This window comes from Coregonus lavaretus (assembly GCF_964263955.1).
Source record: "Coregonus lavaretus genome assembly, chromosome: 2".
In the NCBI taxonomy this organism is placed as follows: Eukaryota; Metazoa; Chordata; class Actinopteri; order Salmoniformes; family Salmonidae; genus Coregonus; species Coregonus lavaretus.
This window is the reverse complement of record NC_139989.1, coordinates 65,366,938-65,387,470: the sequence shown is the minus strand read 5'-3', so window position 1 is coordinate 65,387,470 and position 20,533 is coordinate 65,366,938. Positions and strand designations below refer to the sequence as shown.

Genomic DNA, 20,533 nt, shown 5'->3' with positions numbered 1-20,533 from the left:
GGTCTATAATACTTTCGAATTGTTTGGCTTATTATCTACAAGTCGCATGGCATCATATTGGCCATTCCTATCGAAGCTCAGCCAAACCCCGGCACAGCCACAGTGTAGTAGCTGTTCCCCGTCCACTCTCCGTCCGCTACATTAATCAATTGCTCCCTGCAGGTCTAATGGTCCTTAGTCATTACGAGTTGTTCTAGCTAATTACTGTTGGTGACATTTCACAGAATTTAAGATTTTTAAAGCGTAAAAGTAAGAACATCTATAATTTTCACTTGGGCTATAAGTGACTAACATATTCATCCTAACCGTTATGCCCCAACATAAAACACCAATAGTGATCGATAATAACACTAAATAAGAATAATACAACTAATTACACTTTTGGTAATGTTTGTGAACAATTGTATAGCTTTTCATCAAGCCTGTAAAATGTGAATTATCTCATCTGAGCAAATTAATACATTTAAAATAGATAACACATTTCGAGAGCTTGGGACTATAAGGTTCTATCAGAAAATAAGATGATTCTGAGATAATTGGCTTTAATTGAATGAACAATTGTTATATTGCATTATTTTTAAGTTAACAACATGAATAGGGGTACTTAGAGTACTATATAGGTAGAGAACATTGAACAGAACAAGGCTATGTCAATAACTAAATTTTGACAAAAATGTAGATAGAACCATATAGTCCCAAACTCTCGATTTCTCAGATTTGGGGGAAATAGGCTACCTAATTGTTAGCATTTTGATGGTCAGAAAGGATTTACCTTACCCGTGCGTCTTTACGCATGTAGCCTATCTAAAGTAGCAAAAAGCATATTCGATTGGTTTTGATTGGTCTAGTTAAGACATCTTTAGACAATGTAGGACAATACTTGTATGGCGTGGGTGGGCCTATAAATGATGAGCTTGAATTGACTTTCATAATGATTGTTTTAACATTCAAATCAACTCAATTCCAGTTTGATTTTGAACAGATCACATTCATCTCCATCTCGACAATAATAAAACACCTAGGCTATAATTGCTTATAACACATACTCTAGCGGACATTATCGACTCATTGAATCTCTGTAGGCTATCTGTGTTGCTTTGGGCTATTGTGCTGACTGTCTTTTTCTCCACGTTCTTTCTTACAGACAAGTGTGGGGACAACATCAGAATAACGAATGCGAATTACCTCACTTCACCTGGCTATCCAGCATCATATTTGCCATCTCAGAAATGCGTTTGGGTGATTACAGCGCCTGGACCTCACCAGAGAATTCTAATCAACTTTAACCCGCATTTTGATCTCGAGGATAGAGAGTGCAAGTAAGTTGGCTGCCCTCTACTCCACTCGTGCATATTGTACATGAAAGCCCGCCATCTAGCGGTCGTGGAATTCAAGACTGCGCAGTACTGGGCAAAATTAGTGTTAAAAAAAAAAAATTGGTTTGGAGTTTCTTTGCTGGTCATTGTTTGAGAATTATTTTATTCATATGTTGTAATATTTTCCTGTTATCATGAGTTCACTTCATTAAGGAAGTAAGCCCATTTAGTGGATGTCTGAACTTCCATACATTATAGATGTCTCTTCCCCTTCTCAGTCGACTTTTTGTCATCATTACCCTTCTTGCTGGTTTTGTTACAAATCCCTGTTTAACTTTTCAGCTGTAAGGTGTTAAGCCAGGCTAGGGCTAAACGGTTAACCTGGCAGCTACCTATGAAACCGGAGCTCCACAGTAATGTGATGAGCCTGCTGCCTCCCTGTGTAAGTGGTGCCCTGAGGTAAAGCAAGACATGCAATGCCTTAGTCTGGGCTGACTGGCTCTGCCTCTATCTTTGACTGTGCCCCTACCCTCCAGCCTGCTCCCTGTGTGTGTTTGTGTGTAAGTGCGTGTGTGTTCCCTCTGAGCCTTTGTTTATGCTGGAGGGGCATCTAGAGAACACGCAGAGTGAATAGGGCTGGATACTGTTACTGTATCCCCACTACACACTACGCCCAAGCTCTTCCTCTTACTGCTACGCCCTTTGTGTTTTCGCTGAATACTATGTAGGCCCATAGATTGGGCTGTTTTAACATGATCTCTATCCACTGGGCACAGATGTCAGTTCAACAACTATAGTTTTCATTTACATTTGATTGAGTTGTCAACTAATGTGAATTCAAAGTGAAATCAACAATAATTTCAACCATGTCATTAGATTTAGGTAAAAAGTTGGGTGAAAAAAGACACTGTAGGTATATACCACTTTATTGCTTCTTTAAAGGGGCAGTCTGCAATTTACTGCCTGGTGGACCGCTCCTGTCTTCCAGAGGGGGATCCTGATGGTCCTGACTTCTCCTGGCTCAGGTCTCCACACCCAGCAATTGTTAAAGTGTCCCCAGACCCAAGGTTGCGCAGAGGGATGGCTGTGTGTGCACGTGGATGTGCGTGCGTGCAAGTGCTTGTGCGTGTGTGTGTGTGTATACAGACAGAAAGAGGAAACAATACTTTTGTTAATTAAATTAACCAGGAATGAGTTTCCGGTGTTTAAAAGCACACTCTAAAAGTCAAGGAATATAACCTCGAAGCACAAATCAAATGGCTTCCCTTTTTCAGTTAAAATAAATATACTCTGTGATCTTCAAGTTTGATCCATTTCCGTATCGTTTACAAATTACTTCTGCCGTTAATTTCATTTCAAAGTCAATTGAAGTTTTCTGTTTTCCAAGTTGGGACTGAACTGCCATGCCATCAATTGCTTGTCTGTCTGCACATGTGTTAGATGTGGATAAAGAGCATGTTATTTTCCTTGTCCCTACCTTTGCTTGTTATGTTTGGAGCAGAGCCAGGGTGTACTGTGCATATTACTGTGTAATGCTGCCCATAGAGTGGTCACGGGTTATAAACCTCAGTGCTAGAGAGAAACACACTAACAACTAACCTGCAGAGATGTCTGTAAAACTTAATCAAGTCACTAGTGACTCGTTGTTCATACAGTTATATATATATCTGTATCTTAAATGGCACCCTATTCCCTACATAATGCACTACTTTTGACCAGAGCGCATAGGGTTTTCCATAGGTTGAAAAGTAGTGTACTACATAGGGTATAGGGAGACTTTTTGGATACAGTGGAGAAACAGGGTCAGATTGATCTCAAGGCTCTTCTATTTTAACCGCCTCTCCTCTGCTCTATTTGGTCTGCTACTGTCTCATATTTAATGTTTTAATGGAGCGGTTTTCATGGGACTTTAGTTCCACAAGTTCCACTTCACTATTTCACCTTGTTATGTGTTCACTTTAGACTGGATGAGGAAGATGGTCAGTGACATTGTCTGGGTGCCAAATGGCACCCTATTCCCTACATTACTTTTCCCCAGAGCCCATAGGGTGCCTTTTAAGATGCAGTCATTAAATTACTCTCATTCAAAAAGTTTCAACTCAAGTAGCCTAATGGTGCTTTGTAAAGTGAATGCCGCTATTGTGTTAATAGCTAGAGGGACATGTCATAGCTAAATCAATTAAGGCTTGAGAGGGAGAGACATGTGCTTCATGGCCATGGTGTCTTTGTTGGTAGATAGCAGTTCAGTTGGTTGGTGTGATTTGTACAGCAGCAGTAAGCAGACTACCATGGGCCATCTAGTCGCAGCTCGACTCACACAAACACCCCTTACATAATAGAAACTGATAATGGCCAGCCCCAGAATGGCGACCTTGCCTTCCTTATCTGATGGACCAGCGGGTAGGGGGGAAGCAGGCAGCTACAATGCAGGCCTCAGTGCACTCCCCTGCAATCTAATTAATGGTCCAAATGGAACACACATGCTACACATGTGCTCCTACATGACCGTTATCAACAAACCAAAGAAGAAGCAAGCTGAAAGTGCTTGTAAAAACCGTCAGTGGCTGAGCCTACCTCTGGCGCTCCCTCCCTGACGGGTTTGTTTGGAAGGTTAGGGCTATGTCCCAAATAGCGCCCTATTCCCAACGTATAGTGCACAACTTTTGACCAATGCCTATAGGGAATGAGGTGCCATTTGGGACTCAGACTAGGTCTACAGCTTGTATCCTGGCTGAGCAGAGAGTTGGAGGAAAATACTTCATCAGTACACTCTTAGAAAAAAAGGTGCTATCAGCTGTCCCCATAGGAGAACCCTTTAAATAACCCCTTTTGGTTCCAGGTAGAATCTTTTTAGTTCCAGATAGAACCCTTTTGGGTTCCAGGTAGAACCCTTTCCACAGAGGGTTCTACATTGAACCCAAAATAGTTAAAACTGGAACCAAAAAGGGTTCTCCTATGGGGACAGCCATAGGACCCTTTTGGAACCCTTTTTTCTAAGAGTGTAGATAAGGACTAAGTGGGCATTGATATGTAAATGTTGGTCATGTTTACCTTTCCACACACCGTTGTACAGACTCTCATGGCGTGTTTTTGGGTCGCGCTAACGTGTATGCTCACAGAAACCTAATGAAGTTTGAGGTAAAAGCCGGGCCCGTAAAGACAAATATTTTAAGTAAATTCGCTCTGATCTTCAGTGGAATGAACAGCTTTCTTGGCGACAAGGCAAAATTGAGTAAATGTATATTTTGTGAGCTTGCCCTCTGGGTACTCAGGTTCACTACAATCTGATAACGCTGTCAGACAGACATGTAGTTGTGGCAGTTATGCCGTCTCATGGAGAAATGGTTGTTTGGCTGGATATGAAGTCATAAACAAGTGACTGACATGAACTACATTACCAAAAGTATGTGGACAGCTGCTCGTCGAACATTTCATTCCAAAATTATGGGCATTAATATGGAGTTGGTCCCCCCTTTGCTGCTATAACAGCCTCCACTCTTCTGGGAAGGCTTTCCACTAGATAATGGAACATTGCTGCAGGGACTTGCTTCCATTCAGCTACAAGAGCATTAGTGAGGTCGGGCACTGATGTTGGGCGATTAAGCCTGGCTCACAGTCGGCGTTCCAATTCATCCCACAGGTGTTCGATGGGTTTGAAGGTCAGGGTTTTCTGCAGGCCAGTCAAGTTCTTCCACACGATCTTGAACAAAACATTTCTGTATGGACCTCACTTTGTACACAGGGGCACTGTCATGCTGAAACAGGAAAGGGCCTTCCCCAAACTGTTGCCACAAAGTTGGAAACACAGAATCATCTAGAATGTCATTGTATGTATGCTGTATGGACCTCACTTTGTACACAGGGGCACTGTCATGCTGAAACAGGAAAGGGCCTTCCCCAAACTGTTGCCACAAAGTTGGAAACACAGAATCATCTAGAATGTCATTGTATGTATGCTTTAGCATTAATATTTCCCTTCACTGGAGCTAAGGGGCCTAGCCCAAACCATGAAAAACAGCCCCAGATCATTATTCTTCCTCCACCAAACTTTACAGTTGGCACTATGCATTGGGGCAGGTAGCGTTCTCCTTGCACCCGCCAATCCCAGATTCGTCCGTCGTACTGCCAGATGGTGAAGCGTGATTCATCACTCCAGAGAACGTGTTTCCACTGCTCCAGAGTCCAATGGCGGCGAGCTTTACACTGCTCCAGCCGAGTCTTGGCATTGCGCATGGTGATCTTAGGCTTGTGTGTGGCTGCTCGGCCATGGAAACCCATTTCATGAAACTCCCGATGAACAGTTCTTGTGCTGACGTTGCTTCCAGAGGCAGTTTGGAACTCGGTAGTGAGTGTTGCAATCAAGGACAGACGATTTTTACGTGCTACGAGCTTCAGCACTAGGCGGTCCCATTCTGTGAGCTAGTGTGGCCTACCACTTCATGGCTGAGCCATTGTTGCTCTTAAACATTTCCACTTCACAATAACAGCACTTACAGTTGACCGGGGAAGCTCTAGCGGAGCAGAAATTCAAGGAACTGACTTGTTGGAAAGGTGGCGTCCAATGACTGTGCCACGTTGAAAGTCACTGAGCTCTTCAGTAAGGCCATTCTACTGCCAATGTTTGTTTATGGAGATTGTATGGCTGTGTGCTCAACTTTATACACCTGTCAGCAACGGGTGTGGCTGAAATAGCCAAATCCACTAATTTGAAGGGGTGTCCACATATTTTTGTGTATATACAGTGCCTTGCAAAAATATTCATCCCCCTTGGCATTTTTCCTATTTTGTTGCATTACAACCTGTAATTTAAATTGATTTTTATTTGGATTTCATGTAATGGACATTTAACTTGGGGAAGTTAAATGAAAAAAATAACTTGTTTAAAAAAATTCGAACAAATAAATAACGGAAAGGTGGTGCGTGCGTATGTATTCAACCCCTTTGCTATGAAGCCCATAAATAAGATCTGGTGCAACCAATTACCTTCAGAAGTCACATAATTAGTTAAATAAAGTCCACCTGTGTGCAATCTAAGTGTCACATGATCTGTCACATGATCTCAGCATATATACACCTGTTCTGAAAGGCCCCAGAGTCTGCAACACCACTAAGTAAGGGGCACCACCAAGCAAGCGGCACCATGAAGATCGAGGAGCTCTCCAAACAGGCCAGGGACAAAGTTGTGGAGAAGTACAGATCAGGGTTGGGTTATCAAAAAATATCAGAAACTTTGAACATCCCATTGAGCACCATTAAATCCATTATTAAAAATGGAAAGAATATGGCCCCCCACCAAAATTCACGGACCAGGCAAGGAGGTCATTAATAAGAGAGGCAACGAAGACACCAAAGATAACACTGAAGGAGCTGCAAAGCTCCACAGCGGAGATTGGAGTATCTGTCCATTAGACCACTTTAAGGCGTACATTCCACAGAGCTGGGCTTTACGGAAGAGTGGCCATAAAAAAGCCATTGCTTAAAGAAAAAAATAAGCAAACACGTTTGGTGTTCGCCAAAAGGCATGTGGGAGACTCCCCAAACATATGGAAGAAGGTACTCTGGTCAGATGAGACTAAAATTGAGCTTTTTGGCCATCAAGGAAAACGCTATGTCTGGCGCAAACCCAACACCTCTCATCACCCCGAGAACACCATCCCCACAGTGAAGCATGGTGGTGGCAGCATCATGCTGTGGGGATGTTTTTCATTGGCAGGGACTGGGAAACTAGTCAGAATTGAAGGAATGATGGATGGCCCTAAATACAGGGAAATTCTTGAGGGAAACCTGTTTCAGTCTTCCAGAGATTTGAGACTGGGACAGAGGTTCACCTTCCAGCAGGACAATGACCCTAAGCATACTGCTAAAGCAACACCCGAGTGCTTTAAGGGGAAACATTTAAATGTCTTGGAATGGCCTAGTCAAAGCCCAGACATCAATCCAATTGAGAATCTGTGGTATGACTTAAAGATTGCTGTACACCAGCGGAACCCATCCAACTTGAAGGAGCTGGAGCAGTTTTGCCTTGAAGAATGGGCAAAAATCCCAGTGGCTAGATGTGCGAAACTTATAGAGACATACCCCAAGAGACTTGCAGCTGTAATTTCTTCAAAAAGTGGCTCTACAAATTATTGACTTTGGGGGGTTGAATAGTTATGCACACTGAAGTATTCTGTTTTTTTTGTCTTATTTCTTGTTTGTTTCACAAGAAAAAATATTTTGCATCTTCAAAGTGTTGTAAATCAAATGATACAACCCCCCCAAAACTCAATTTTCATTCCAGGTTCTAAGGCAACAAAATAGTAAAAATGCCAAGGGGGGTGAATACTTTAGCGAGCAATTATGTGACTTCTGAAGGTAATTGGTTGCACCAGATCTTATTTAGGGGCTTCATAGCAAAGGGGGTGAATACATATGCAAGCACCACTTTTCCGTAATTTATTTTGTTGAATTTCTTTTAACAAGTTATTTTTTTCATTTCACTTCACCAATTTGGACAAAATAGGAAAAACGGCAAGGGGGATGAATACTTTTGCAAGGCACTGTAACGTTCTGAGAACCATATGTTTCTTAGAGGGGAATGGTGCAGGAACATTCTTAACACATTTAAGGAATTTGACAAAAAAAAACTTTATTATCTTGATATTTCATTACTTGAACAGAATATTTCCTAAAATGTCAAACAATTTCATTTACATTTTGGTAATGTTCTAGGAATGTTCTCCAACTGGTTTGACATTGGGAATATTCTCAAATAGTTAATGGAATGTTAAGAAACAACTTTATTCTGTGGGAATTTTAGCATTACAGCATAACATTTCCTACAGATTTTCTCATTGTTCTATTTAAAGTCATGTTCTCACATTGTTCCGAGAACGTTAAGAAACAATGTTCTTCTTTGGGAATTTCAGTATGTTCCGAGAACGTTCAGAAAACTTTCCATAAAAACCACAAGAAAACTTTAGTAATGTTCAGAGAGTGTTCTAAGAATGTTATTTAAAAACATATACATTCCGTTCTAAGCATCAACTAAACTCTCTCTATCCTCTATCTTGTTAAATGTGTTCAGGTGTGTTGGCCACGCGCACTAATTGGCCACACTTGATAATAATGAGTGCTTGTTTCCTTTGAATTGGGGTCTGTTTGAATAGACTAAAATTAACAGCTTTGTATGAGTAAATAAAACAACATGGCATGCTAGGTCCATCCTGGTGGCGCAGTGGATTAATTCCATGGATAGAAGATCATAGGTTTGAATCTCACTGACGCTGTCCCACAATAAAAATAAATATGTTTGCATGATTAATGAGCAAATTAAAGCAAATTAATTTCCATGTGTCCTATCTGTGCTTGGAGGTCAATACAGTTAGTGTTATTATACTAGCAGTGTTATTACAATTCTTATTGAAACATGTTCTCAGAATGTTAATTACTTACCTTCAAATAAGCTATTATTTTTATTCTCAGAACGATAATAAAACCTCCCAGGAAAACTTTCAGGGAACCGTAGTAAAACGTTCTCAGAACATCCCTGCAACCTAAAAAAAATGTACATTCCCAGAACAGGCAAAATGTTCACTTCTGTTCTCAGAAAGTAAAAAAAAAGTTATGTTTTATCAGTCAGGAAACTTATGGCTTCGTTCCCAGAACCAATGAGAAACCAGAAACGTACGTTCCCACAACTTCCAAAGAACCAAATGTGCTAGCTGGGGAGGGTGGGGGAAAATATTTGGGGAATGCCTTCTGAAGAAGGTCTGCCCTTTGTGGTGAGAGAGGAGTGGAGAGAGGAAGAGTGAGAAAGTCAGTCAGTGAGGGAGGGAAAGCTTCAGCTCACCTCACACACAATAGCTCAGAAGAGCTGAGCTCCCCACTCGTTCTCCTCTCTTCCCTGCTCCTGACTGTGACTGCCCATAATTCTAGGCTTGAAAAAAATGACCACCTCCCCTCTCCTGTCGAGTAGCCCCCTCGGAGAGCCACATACCCTGCTGGGAAGACAAACACTCTTCTCTGTGGCCTGAGACAATGCACATCCTGCCTGCCTGCCCCTCTGCCCTCTACCCTCCGCCCGCCCTGCCAGGCATTCCTCTTGGTCAGGCCTGCTGGACTACAGGCTTGCGTCCAAATGGGACCCTATTCCCCATATAGTGCACTACTTTTGACCAGGCGCAATAGGGCTCTGGTTAAAAGTAGTGCACTATGTAAGGAGTAGGGTGCCATTTGGGATGCAGACCTACATTGCAGATATGAGTTACAGCAGGGAAAGCAGGGGAAAGGAGAAAGTAGTACTCAGCCCCCTATTGGTTCTGGAGAGTTCTCTTTTCCTACAGGTTCTTTTGTTAAGCAGGAATCCTGAGACCCTGACTGACTCATAGCTTCATAACACAACACTCATGTTTAACAATGAAGTCCACCTGTTCCACTGAGTTATTCAGTAGAGGAGGGGTACTGTGGGGAAGAAGAGGGTTTGTGAATGGGACTCACTGCTGTGACTGTTTCCCATGGTACTGCCACACAACGTCTATACAGCCTGGCTGGATCTGAAGCTACCTGATGGGGTTTGGGATCAGTGGGAGTCCTTTCTCCTCTCTGGAGAGGCTCCATGTCATTGTGGAAGTGCCCCATAAGTCTCCCCCAAAAAACCCTGAATAAAGTGCGCTGACTCCCCCACTCACTTCCGTTATCACACCCTGGATGTGTCCCAAATGGCACCCTATTCCCTATATAGTGCATTACTTTTGAATAGACCCCTATGGGCCATTTGGGATGCAGAGCCTCTCACGCTCCACCACCGCACAAGCAAATAATGAAAAATGGTGAGTGGTCTGCGTGATCGTCCATCAGCCGTTGTCATGGAGGAAAATAAATAAGGCAGGAATGTAACAAGGCTTTTCTATCCTCCGTCTGCAAGGTCAGGCCTTTTAAAACGGGCTGGCAGGCTGCGACCTCTCAGGGCCAGGGGAAGAGGCTTGGGCTGACATTAATTGTTTGAGACACTTATAGCCTGGATAACATACATGATTTCTAGTTGTTTATGGGTCTCTTTTATGTAAGAATTTACCAGTGAGGCATTTATGCTTTTCAAGATCAAAGCAGAGTTGAAATAACAGAGGCATATTCGCACAACGAGACAAAATACAGAGTGCAGCAGCACTGTTTCTTTTAGGACAATGGCGGCTGAAATTATGCACCTGTTGTACAGTAGGACGTACATTGTATCTCAAATTACATTATGACAGCACCACTGATTCAAGTGAAGTTGTTAGCACTTGCTATGAATTATCCCAAATCATAACTTGCCATGATAGAAAACAGGTTGTCAGAAATCCCTGTTCTTCTGCTACATTCACAGAATATTGAAGTACCTCTGGCCCATCCGGTGATCCATTATAACTAGTGTAATTAGCATTTCCGAGCAGATGAAAGCACTGTCTAAACTATCTCTCTTTAGTTATGTTTAAAAGAGAGGTTCACCTCTGGCATGAGTTAACGGACAAAAGGCTGAAAAAGAGAGTGGGGTAGGAATCTCTCTCTCTCTCTCTCTCTCTCTCTCTCTCTCTCTCTCTCTCTCTCTCTCTATGTCTCTCTCTCATCTATCTTCTATGTTACTCAAAGCGTTAATGGTGGTAAAGTCCTAGTGTGAATGTGTGTGTCTATGTGTGTGTGTGTGTGTGTGCATCCGTACGTGTACGTGTGTGTGTCTATCCCAGGCTGGGGCTAAAGTAGAGGAGAAGGGTTTACCGTTGTGCCGGTGGTGAAGTTTTCACCTTGGTCAGTGTTGGAAGGACAGCTTGATTGAAAAGCTTTCTCACCGTGACATCTGCCGTCCTCCCTGCTGCTCTGTCACCACTTTGATTCATGCGTGCCCAGCTCACGCACACCGCGATTGGGAGGCGAGCCACTCCTCTACCCCACAGGAGGGGACTCCAATTCAGAGGAGGAGGAGAAGAAAGAGGAGGAGAAGAAGGGGGAGATGAAACAGTGGGATGAAGTTGAATGGAAGGATAAGAGGAGTAAGGGGCCACAGTCGTAAAAAAAAAAAAAACTGAATTGGAGACCTATAACTCTGCTACACAACGATATGAAGATATCATGTTTTAGGTTTTTATTTAGTTTTTAATGTGGGGAGTTATCCTCCCATGTTCACTGAGGATGGAGGGTTGAGTATCTTGAGGTTTTTTTGGCAGCCGGCTTTTTCTTTTTTTCCCTCCAGAGCCATACAAGCATCCCTATATGGACGTTTTTGGTGGATGAAGTCGCAGCCCACACAGCTGAGGGATTTCTTGTAGTATGCTTTTGCTTTTATCCGAAACCGACTCCCAGGAAAAGAGCTTTATGGACAAGTCCATGGGTGCGTCCCAAATGGCACCCTATTCCCTAGTGCACTATGGGCACTGGTGAAAAGATAGGGCCCTGGTCGAAAGTAGTGCACTATATAGGGAGTAGGGTGCCATTTGGGATGCAGTCCATGATTAGAGGACAGCATGGTAACATGGACACAGATCTATGGACTCTAAGAAATTCATAAAAATGTTCCTTCCAGCGAAAGATGAAAAAGCATTAAACTCTCAGGCCGTAATTCAATTACGTGTTCTGTTTCCAAAGACATTGGCAATACGAGCACTCAGTCTCAACTCAAGCTCTTTTTGGATATACATAATATTCTCTCTCTCTTTCTCTCTGTTTCCAAAACAACAAAGGGGGAAATAAACTAGTGGTGATTATGGGATGTTGGTGGGAGTAGGGGGGGGGGGGGGGGGGATTAGTAGAAAACAGCATCTCACAATGTCTTTCTCCTCCCTCCTCCCTCCATCCACCCTCCCTCCATCCACCCTCCCAGTCCCTAGAAGAATGAGTGGAGTCTATGGAATCCTGTTTTAATTGATGAGGCCAGTTGGAGGTTGTGGAGGCCTGTTGATGAGGCCAGATGGAGCTGTAGAGTCTGTGAAGTCTGTAATACACCATGTCCAGGCATGTCAGCCGTGTTTAGTTTAGTGGCGTAGCCCTGAATGGCCCTCAGGGTTTGATTGATGTGCCCCTGGTTTTCAGCTCCTCACAGACCTGGTTGCCCTAAAGCCTCAGTGTTTTGTGAGCTGCAGGGCGGCGAGGAATGGAAGACTCAAGGTATAATTACAAACAGCCGAGTTTGGCTGGGGGCTGTTCTTCCAGCTTCCAGCATCAACCAGGAGAGGCTCTGAAGCCAAGTGGGTTTGTTTTGCAGTAGGTAGGAAAGTCCTCCTATTTCAGGCCGGCACATTCCAACCGTCCGTGGTCCATCGTTCTCCATCCGTCTGTGTGTTTGTGCACACCGTGGGGCGGTTTGCCAGCCCGTCCATCGATAGCTGGTGTGGTGTTCCCCGGCCCTAACTCCACAGCTCTCCGCAGGTTGACAAGGGTGTGTGTGCGTGTGTGTGTGTGTATGTGTGTGGGTCTGGGTTGGCTGCATGTGGAAGCAGCAGCAGCAAAGCAGACTTTGATGGATGCCTCTGGACCCCGCTGCTCTCTGATTGAGTTAGAGCCACCCCACAAACACTCGCTTTGTTGGCTTTCCAACTTGATCTCTTCTCTGTAAACCAGAAAAGCTACCGCCTTTTTCTCACGGCATAATTCTATTACCTAAATAGACTCAATAGGCATATAGAGGGTACATTTAGCCCCTCTACACCTCAATATACTACCCTTTTAAGAGGCCAGAGGGGGACAACTGCTTCCATAATGGCACCCTTTACCCTATATAGTGCACTACTTTTAACCAGGGCCACTGGTCAAAAGTAGTGCACTATTTAGGGAATAGGGTGCAGTTAAGCATGCAACCATGGTCAGAATGCAGAGGCAGCTAATTACTAAGCGGATGGGCTCCATGTTGGCTGACAGACCAGGGTGTGCGTGGAAGGGCCAATAAATGGAGAGGTCAGTTAATTCGCCCTCCAAAAACTTGGCACGATTTGCTAGGCTGGCCCATCAGAAAAGCACTTTGATCAGCCTGGGCAGTGGGTAAAGACTGGGTAATGCCAACCCCTCCATACCCCCTACCGTCAGCTCTGCCCGGCCTACAGCCCACGGCCCACACACGTTGTTGTTGTTGTGGAAGAGATGCACTGCCTGGCACCTCACCCTCACAGCCTTCGCAGCATGGCCTATTTGGCTTCCAAACAACCTTGTCATAAAAAAAATTAAGTATCCTATAGCTAGTGTGAACAAAGGGGACATTTTATTGGAAATGAGGATGGACTAAGGGAGCTATGAGAGGTGAATGATCACTAGGGATGATCAGCGTATCAGATAGAGGATGTGAGTGTCCTTGGCTATCTGGCAATCAGTCAAATAACTGGTCACGCCAAAATACATTTGGCACACACATTCTAAATCACTCCTGTTTGTTATCGTCATCCTCTTCCGCTTCCTGTCAAGAGTAGAAATAGCTGCCTGCCGGTCTTAAATGTGTGTGTGTGTGTGTGTGTGTGTGTCTCTGTATGTGTGTATGTTAGAGTAGAAAGGGCTCCCTGCCCAAAATCCTTTGACCTCCTGTCCTCCCTGCTCCTCTCTCCAGCCAACCACTGTCCTATCCCAGGCTCTATAGCCTCTCCCAGCTTGCTGTATATCTCTCTGACCTGGTTGAGAGGCAGCAGGGCTTGGCCTCCCCTAAACCTCTGCTGTTTCTCTGCTGCAGTCTTCTGGGAGGAGAGGAGAGGGTGGATGGGGAGGAAGAGAGAGACGGATGGACCTTTTAATTGAATAAGTCCCAGTGCAGTTATTGCTATTGCCCCCCAGCTCTCTAGTCAGGGCGGAGCCAGATAAAATAATCAGGGGACAGCTGAGTGAGAGAGGAGAGAGGCCTAGCTTGGTCTATTCTGCCTGCTCTGCCCGGCAGGAATCCTTCACATGACACTGCTCCCCCAGACCGCCAGAATTGTTCATGTTGTCACCCATTAGCCTACTACTACTACCTCTCTCTCTTGCTCTCTCTGTCTCTTGTGCTGCCTCTCCTCTGTCTCTCTCTCTCCGTAATCTCTCTCCCACTCCCTCTCTCTTTTCCTATCCTCTCCTTTCTCTCTCCTCATTGTGGAGAGGAAAGAGTCTTGAAACGGCACCCAGCCTTGAAACCGCCTTGAAAGGCTTTACCTCTGTTTGACCCTGTTCCTCCCCCTTTCCTCCCCCCACCCTTAGAATCCACTGTGCAGAATACACACAGCTCATTACCCACGAGGGAGGGAGAATGCATCTCTCAGTAGTCAACAAATGGGACATATAGTTTGAAAATTATCTTGTTTTTGAGTGTGCGTGTTTTTGTTTAGTTTTTTACATATGTCACGTAAATCAGAAATCATACCATATCTTCTCTGGTCTAATTCTAGTCCCACACAAAGTTCAGTGGGTCACGAGCCCATTGTTTACAGCTAACCACTTTTATATCCTCTTCCTCCTCACCTCGTATTTTTTCTCCTTGTTTTGTATGAGCTCCATCATAGTATTCATCATATCAGCTTCATCTTAATCATATGGATGAGTGGGATTATGCAGAGACTCCTCTCCTCTCCTCTCCTCTCTCTGTAATCACAGGGCTCACAGATGTCATGGTGCGACAAATGGGAGCTGTTCTCTCAGTAATGGCTCCCTGACACTGACAATATGAGGACCTGCTACTGTGCTACTGTCTGTGTCTACCTCAATGTCTTCAGGGCTTTTTTAGCCACTCTTCTGTCTTTTTTTTCTTCTTCCAATTTGCGCATTTCTCTCTCTTTTTCTTTATAAGGTTGCTAGTTACTCTGTTGTGTTAAATTGTGAAATTGAACCAAGGTGCGGTTTGCATAGTAAAGGCCATGTTGCAAGACATGAGGCTAGACTTCAGTATGTGGGGATTGTTGAGTAAATTAGTCAGTTACTAATAATTTAGGTTATTCAATGTCACACGACCCTGAGGTAATGTTATCATGCATTTCCTAGAAAACCAGCTGCTGGGGTATTCAGCGACAGCTCCGTGAATACCTGAATATTCATAACAACGTTCTTCTACAAATATGCACAGAAACACTGCCATATTGTAGCCTAGCTAAGTGATTTAATTTTAGGCGCTGACTTGAAAAGGAACAAGTGCTAAATGCATATTTCCATTCTGCCCTGGGCGATTCTCTAATGAATTGTGGTTATTCATTCCTGCCTTATTCATGATAACAAGATGTATTATGGAAAATGAAGGGATTATAATTAGGGCAAAATACAAGCACTTCACCGGTTTCTCATGAAACTCTACTGCAATCACTGCTTCCATTAAATGTTTAACCCCATGAATAGAATAGACATTAAAATGTGATGATTTAAGGGTGGGAAGGAATAAAGGTGTTTGTTTGCAGTTTGAGCCTGTGCTTTACACAAAGCATGTGCTTTATACATTTAGTGATTAGATCAAGTTTAAGGGTGTTCATCCAAAGTGGATTGATTTATGACTTATGGAACAACTGGTCTCTCTCATGCTCTCTCTCCCTCTCTATCTCTCCCCCTCCCTCTCTATCTCTCCCCCTCCCTCTCTTTCCCTCCCCCTCTCTCTCTCTCTCTCTCTCTCTCTTTCTCTCTATATCTCTCTCAATCTCTTTCTTTTGCTCTCTCTCTCCTTTACTCTACCCTTCCACTGCAGCGTGAACCAACTTAAAGTAATCAGGACTCCCCTTCAGGCTTACTAACTTCTCTCCAATCTGTCTGCTGTCTCTCTCATATTTCCTAATAAAGGATTATTGTGTTGTGTGAGATGCAATAATTAGGTCTAAATACCCCAATTCATTAATCTGATTGTTGGGTAGAGTGCATATGCAGGATCTTTCAACAGCGTCATTAGAGGGAACCTAATGGATGGAGGCACACTAGATCCATCAATGTTAATGATAATTACCCGTTTATAAAAGCATACGCTGCCAAGGCAGCCGCAGAAATCTAAACCAACCAGTTGCATCTAAAAATATGAGAGTGACTGGGTTTTGCAATGAGCTGAGCTGGGCTGAGCTGGTTTCCATTTCAGTTCAGTGAACTGCGGGTCTTTCCTACTCTACCCGTTCCATGCCTCTCGGCAGTCAGAAGTCACAAGAGTCGGACGTTTAAATGTAGAGTCTGTTGCTGCCCACCCCGTTCCCTCCTTGTCTGTCAGACTCAGCAACTGACAGTTCATTACAGTCCTGGATGGCACTGAGGAGGGGGGAGTGAGGAGGGTGAGACTTTTATTACAGTTTTGGTTAATGAATGTCATATGCTGGAGGAAAGCGGTAAGTGCAGTCCATCTGACTCGGTGAGGTATGTCCCCGCCAGGCTCAAAAAAAGAAACGTCTCAGCTGGCGACCTCATTGTAGAAACGTTAATGATGTTATGCTCCAGTCCTAAGTGACAGTTTGTTAGCCCTGATGTCTAGCTAGTACTTGAGTAGGATTTCAGATCTCTGAGATGGATTTCTTGACAGCCGACAACAGGCTTTTCCTGTAAACCCCATTTAGGCCTCGCTGGGGCTGCGGCTAAAATAGCACCCTATTTACTATGTAGTGCACTACTTTTGACCAGGGCCCACAGGGCTCTGGTCAAAAGTAGTGCACTCTATATAGGGAATAGGGTGCCATTTGGGACGCAGCCTAGACCTCACTGAGCTGAGATGTCCCAGATCTCTTTTGTTGTTTGGCCTTTACCAGTTTATTTAGTTTAACCCTGAGAGTTGTTTTGAAATGTTTGGAGGTGACATGTTTATGGTGTGATCGTTAGCCCTAGCGACAGGTCTAGAAAGAGAAACACTAGAGAACAGACATGGTCTCTGTCCCAAATGGCAGGGCACATGTAGTGTACTATATAGGGAATAGGCTGCCATTTGGAATGCTCTCTTTGACCGTTTGTTTTACATGTACATTTTTTGTCATTTTAGCAGACGCTCTTATCCAGAGCGACTTACAGTTAGTGAGTGCATACATTTTCATACTGGCCCCCCGTGGGAAACGAACCCACAACCCTGGCGTTGCAAGCGCCATGCTCTACCAACTTGACACAGTTCTACCAAAGGAGGGAATATAAAAAAAAACATTGGTTTTATAGCTTTCCACTAGGTCATGGGCTTATGTTTATAAATTTACCTGATTAAGAAACTGTAACCTCTTGTATCAAGCACTTCATAACATTATTCCTTTACCTGGATCATATTCCATATATCATAACAAATCATTCTATGTTTTTATATAGAACTATAGAGAGACAATACTTTCTAAAAGGAAATGCTCAAGGCATTTAAAACCCTGTTATATTGTTAGACTGTGGTTCATTGCATCCTCTTGGGCTTTGTGAGGTGGGCTAATGTTCCCATTTCACACTGCAGGATTGCTTTAACTCTCTCTCACCGCAGTACGAAGGCAGGGTAATACATTTGGAGGCGCTGAAGCGAAAGTCAGGGAGAATTAGATTCATCCCTTTTTGTTTTTAATTTGCCCTCTGGATTGGCAGATCATTTTCACCATTAGCGTTGCGGGAGGGTGTGTGTGTGTATGTGTGTGTGTGTGTGTGTGTGTGTGTGTGTGTGTGTGTGTGTGTGTGTGTGTGTGTGTGTGTGTGTGTGTGAGAGTGTGTGAGTGTGTGTGTGAGTGTGTGTGTGTGTGTGTGTGTGTGTGTGTGTGTGTGTGTGTGAGTGTGTGAGTGTGTGTGTGTGTGTGTGTGTGTGTGTGTGTGTGTGTGTGTGTGTGTGTGTGTGTGTGTGTGTGTGTGTGTGCTCCATTGGCACGGCGCTGGCCTACCCAGACTGGAGTGGAGCAGACAGATTAATGACTGTTATAGTCGGGGCATGACTCAGCTGGATCCTATTGTCTATGAGGGGGGGAAACAACAACAACAACAACAACAACAACAACACATAACAATGTATGATACTTTCTCTGTGGGGGGATCCAAATGTAACTTGGTGGAGCCTGAGGAGAGAAATTATGAGTGGGGGGCAGCAGGAGGATTGTCCAGGTTTAAAAAATAGGCCACCACCACTGTGTTTTGATGATAACGGTATCCACCTCTATACTCTCCAACGGTGTCTGTCCTGGGCCTTTGGGTCAATTAGAGTTGTTGTTAACAGTCCTCCCTCATCTCATAGGGCTCCCAAACAAACACACACACAGACACACAAACACACACACACATGGGTCAACATACAGTAAGTACGCCGCAGGTGCTTACAGACACGGATTAGTCCATAGTGCATTTAATACAGCTGGAAAGCGAAAGTTGTTCTGAGGTGTTGTGTTGGACATTCTTGCAAATGATCCCATAATGTCTTCCAGATGACAACAGCCTGGTCTGGGCCACTGTACCGCTGTACTCCGATCAGATCATAACAGGACTAGACATTAGAGAAAAGGCCTAGGGCACACACACACACATACATGAACATACACACACACACACACACACAAACAGTGAGCCACTCATCCGTATCTGTACACACACACACACACACACAAATCCATAGAGTCCTGCAGTTTTCCTCCCTCCTTCGACGTTGATGCATTTCCACATCAATTTTTTAAACGCCTGGCAAGTCTCAGGTTAGGGCAGTGAGGGAGGAGGAGATAGGTGGGTTGCAGAGACCAAGGCAGAGGCACTGAGGTGAATTATATATAAGTTGGGAGAACAGAACAGTGCTGCAAAAGATTGATGCCCTCTCTGTGCTGTGAGCTGTGGAACAGACAGGGCCAATGCAGCCTGCAGAGAGCCCAATATTACCTCACAGGAGCTCAGTTACAGTAGGGGATATTGAGAAAAACTGTAGAGCAATACACCACAGAAACATATGACTTACAGTAGATATGATCTATTTCTGATATTATCTTCTGTTCTGACACATGATAAGCTGCATATAATGCTTATTGGAAGCTACATTATGCCAATTTAAGCTGTGTTATGCAACACGATGTTTACTCTATGACTATGTCTAAATGCTAGTTATATAATGGCCCATAGGGCTCTGTTCAAAAGTAATGCTGTTAAAAAGTAATGTACTATGTAGGGAATATGGTGCTATTTGGGACACACACAGTGACATAAGAAAGGCAAGAAACCCGATCTGTCTTAAACTGGATAATGGGAGCCTTCATGGTCATTGTGTTGTAAAACACAGAAAAAACACTGTAAACCGCCAGATTCCTGCGCAAATGTACCTTGATAAACTCCCCAGCATGGGCACACAGTCCCTTGTTTTTTACATGTCTCAAGCACACTGATAAAGTAGACTTTATCAGTCTTATTTGTCCAAGCCAACCAGTACAGGGGCTGTTGCCACAGCTGGTCCTAAAAGCTGAAAGGAAGGGCTGGCTCTTAAAAAACAACCAGGGGGAAAAGAAGCCAAACAGGCTCATGCAAACACAGAGAGTACTCATTACGACTGAAACATCGTAGCCAGACCACACCATTATTTACATTTACATTTTAGTCATTTAGCAGACGCTCTTATCCAGAGCGACTTATAGGAGCAATTAGGGTTAAGTGCCTTGCTCAAGGGCACATTTACGTCATTTACAGACGCTCTTATCCAGAGCGACTTACAAATTGGTGCATTCACCCTATAGCCAGTGGGATAACCACTTTACAATGTATTTTTTTTTTTTATTTTTTTTTTTTTTTTGGGGGGGGTAGAAGGATAACTTTATCCTATCCCAGGTATTCCTTAAAGAGGTGGGGTTTCAAATGTCTCCGGAAGGTGGTGAGTGACTCCGCTGTCCTGGCGTCGTGAGGGAGCTTGTTCCACCATTGGGGTGCCAGAGCAGCGAACAGTTTTGACTGGGCTGAGCGGGAACTATGCTTCCGCAGAGGAAGGGGAGCCAGCAGGCCAGAGGTGGATGAACGCAATGCCCTCGTTTGGGTGTAGGGACTGATCAGAGCCTGAAGGTACGGAGGTGCCGTTCCCCTCACTGCTCCATAGGCAAGCACCATGGTCTTGTAACGGATGCGAGCTTCAACTGGAAGCCAGTGGAGTGTGCGGAGGAGGGGGGTGACGTGAGAGAACTTGGGAAGGTTGAACACCAGACGGGCTGCGGCATTCTGGATGAGTTGTAGGGGTTTAATGGCACAGGCAGGGAGCCCAGCCAACAGCGAGTTGCAGTAATCCAGACGGGAGATGACAAGTGCCTGGATTAGGACCTGTGCCGCTTCCTGTGTAAGGCAGGGTCGTACTCTCCTAATGTTGTAGAGCATGAACCTGCAGGATCGGGTCACCGCCTTGATGT

At 44.2% G+C, this 20,533-nt stretch overlaps 1 protein-coding gene across 2 annotated transcripts in view; it reads left to right on the top strand.

Moving 5' to 3' along the window:
- Positions 1-20,533, top strand: part of LOC311138415 (neuropilin-1a-like) — a 93,501-nt gene that overhangs the window by 3,453 nt on the left and 69,515 nt on the right. For both annotated transcript variants that reach the window (XM_084173090.1, XM_084173091.1), the window contains one exon: positions 1,145-1,319. In XM_084173090.1, the coding sequence (XP_084029216.1) occupies positions 1,145-1,319 (175 nt within the window). The remainder of the gene's footprint in view (positions 1-1,144; positions 1,320-20,533) is intronic.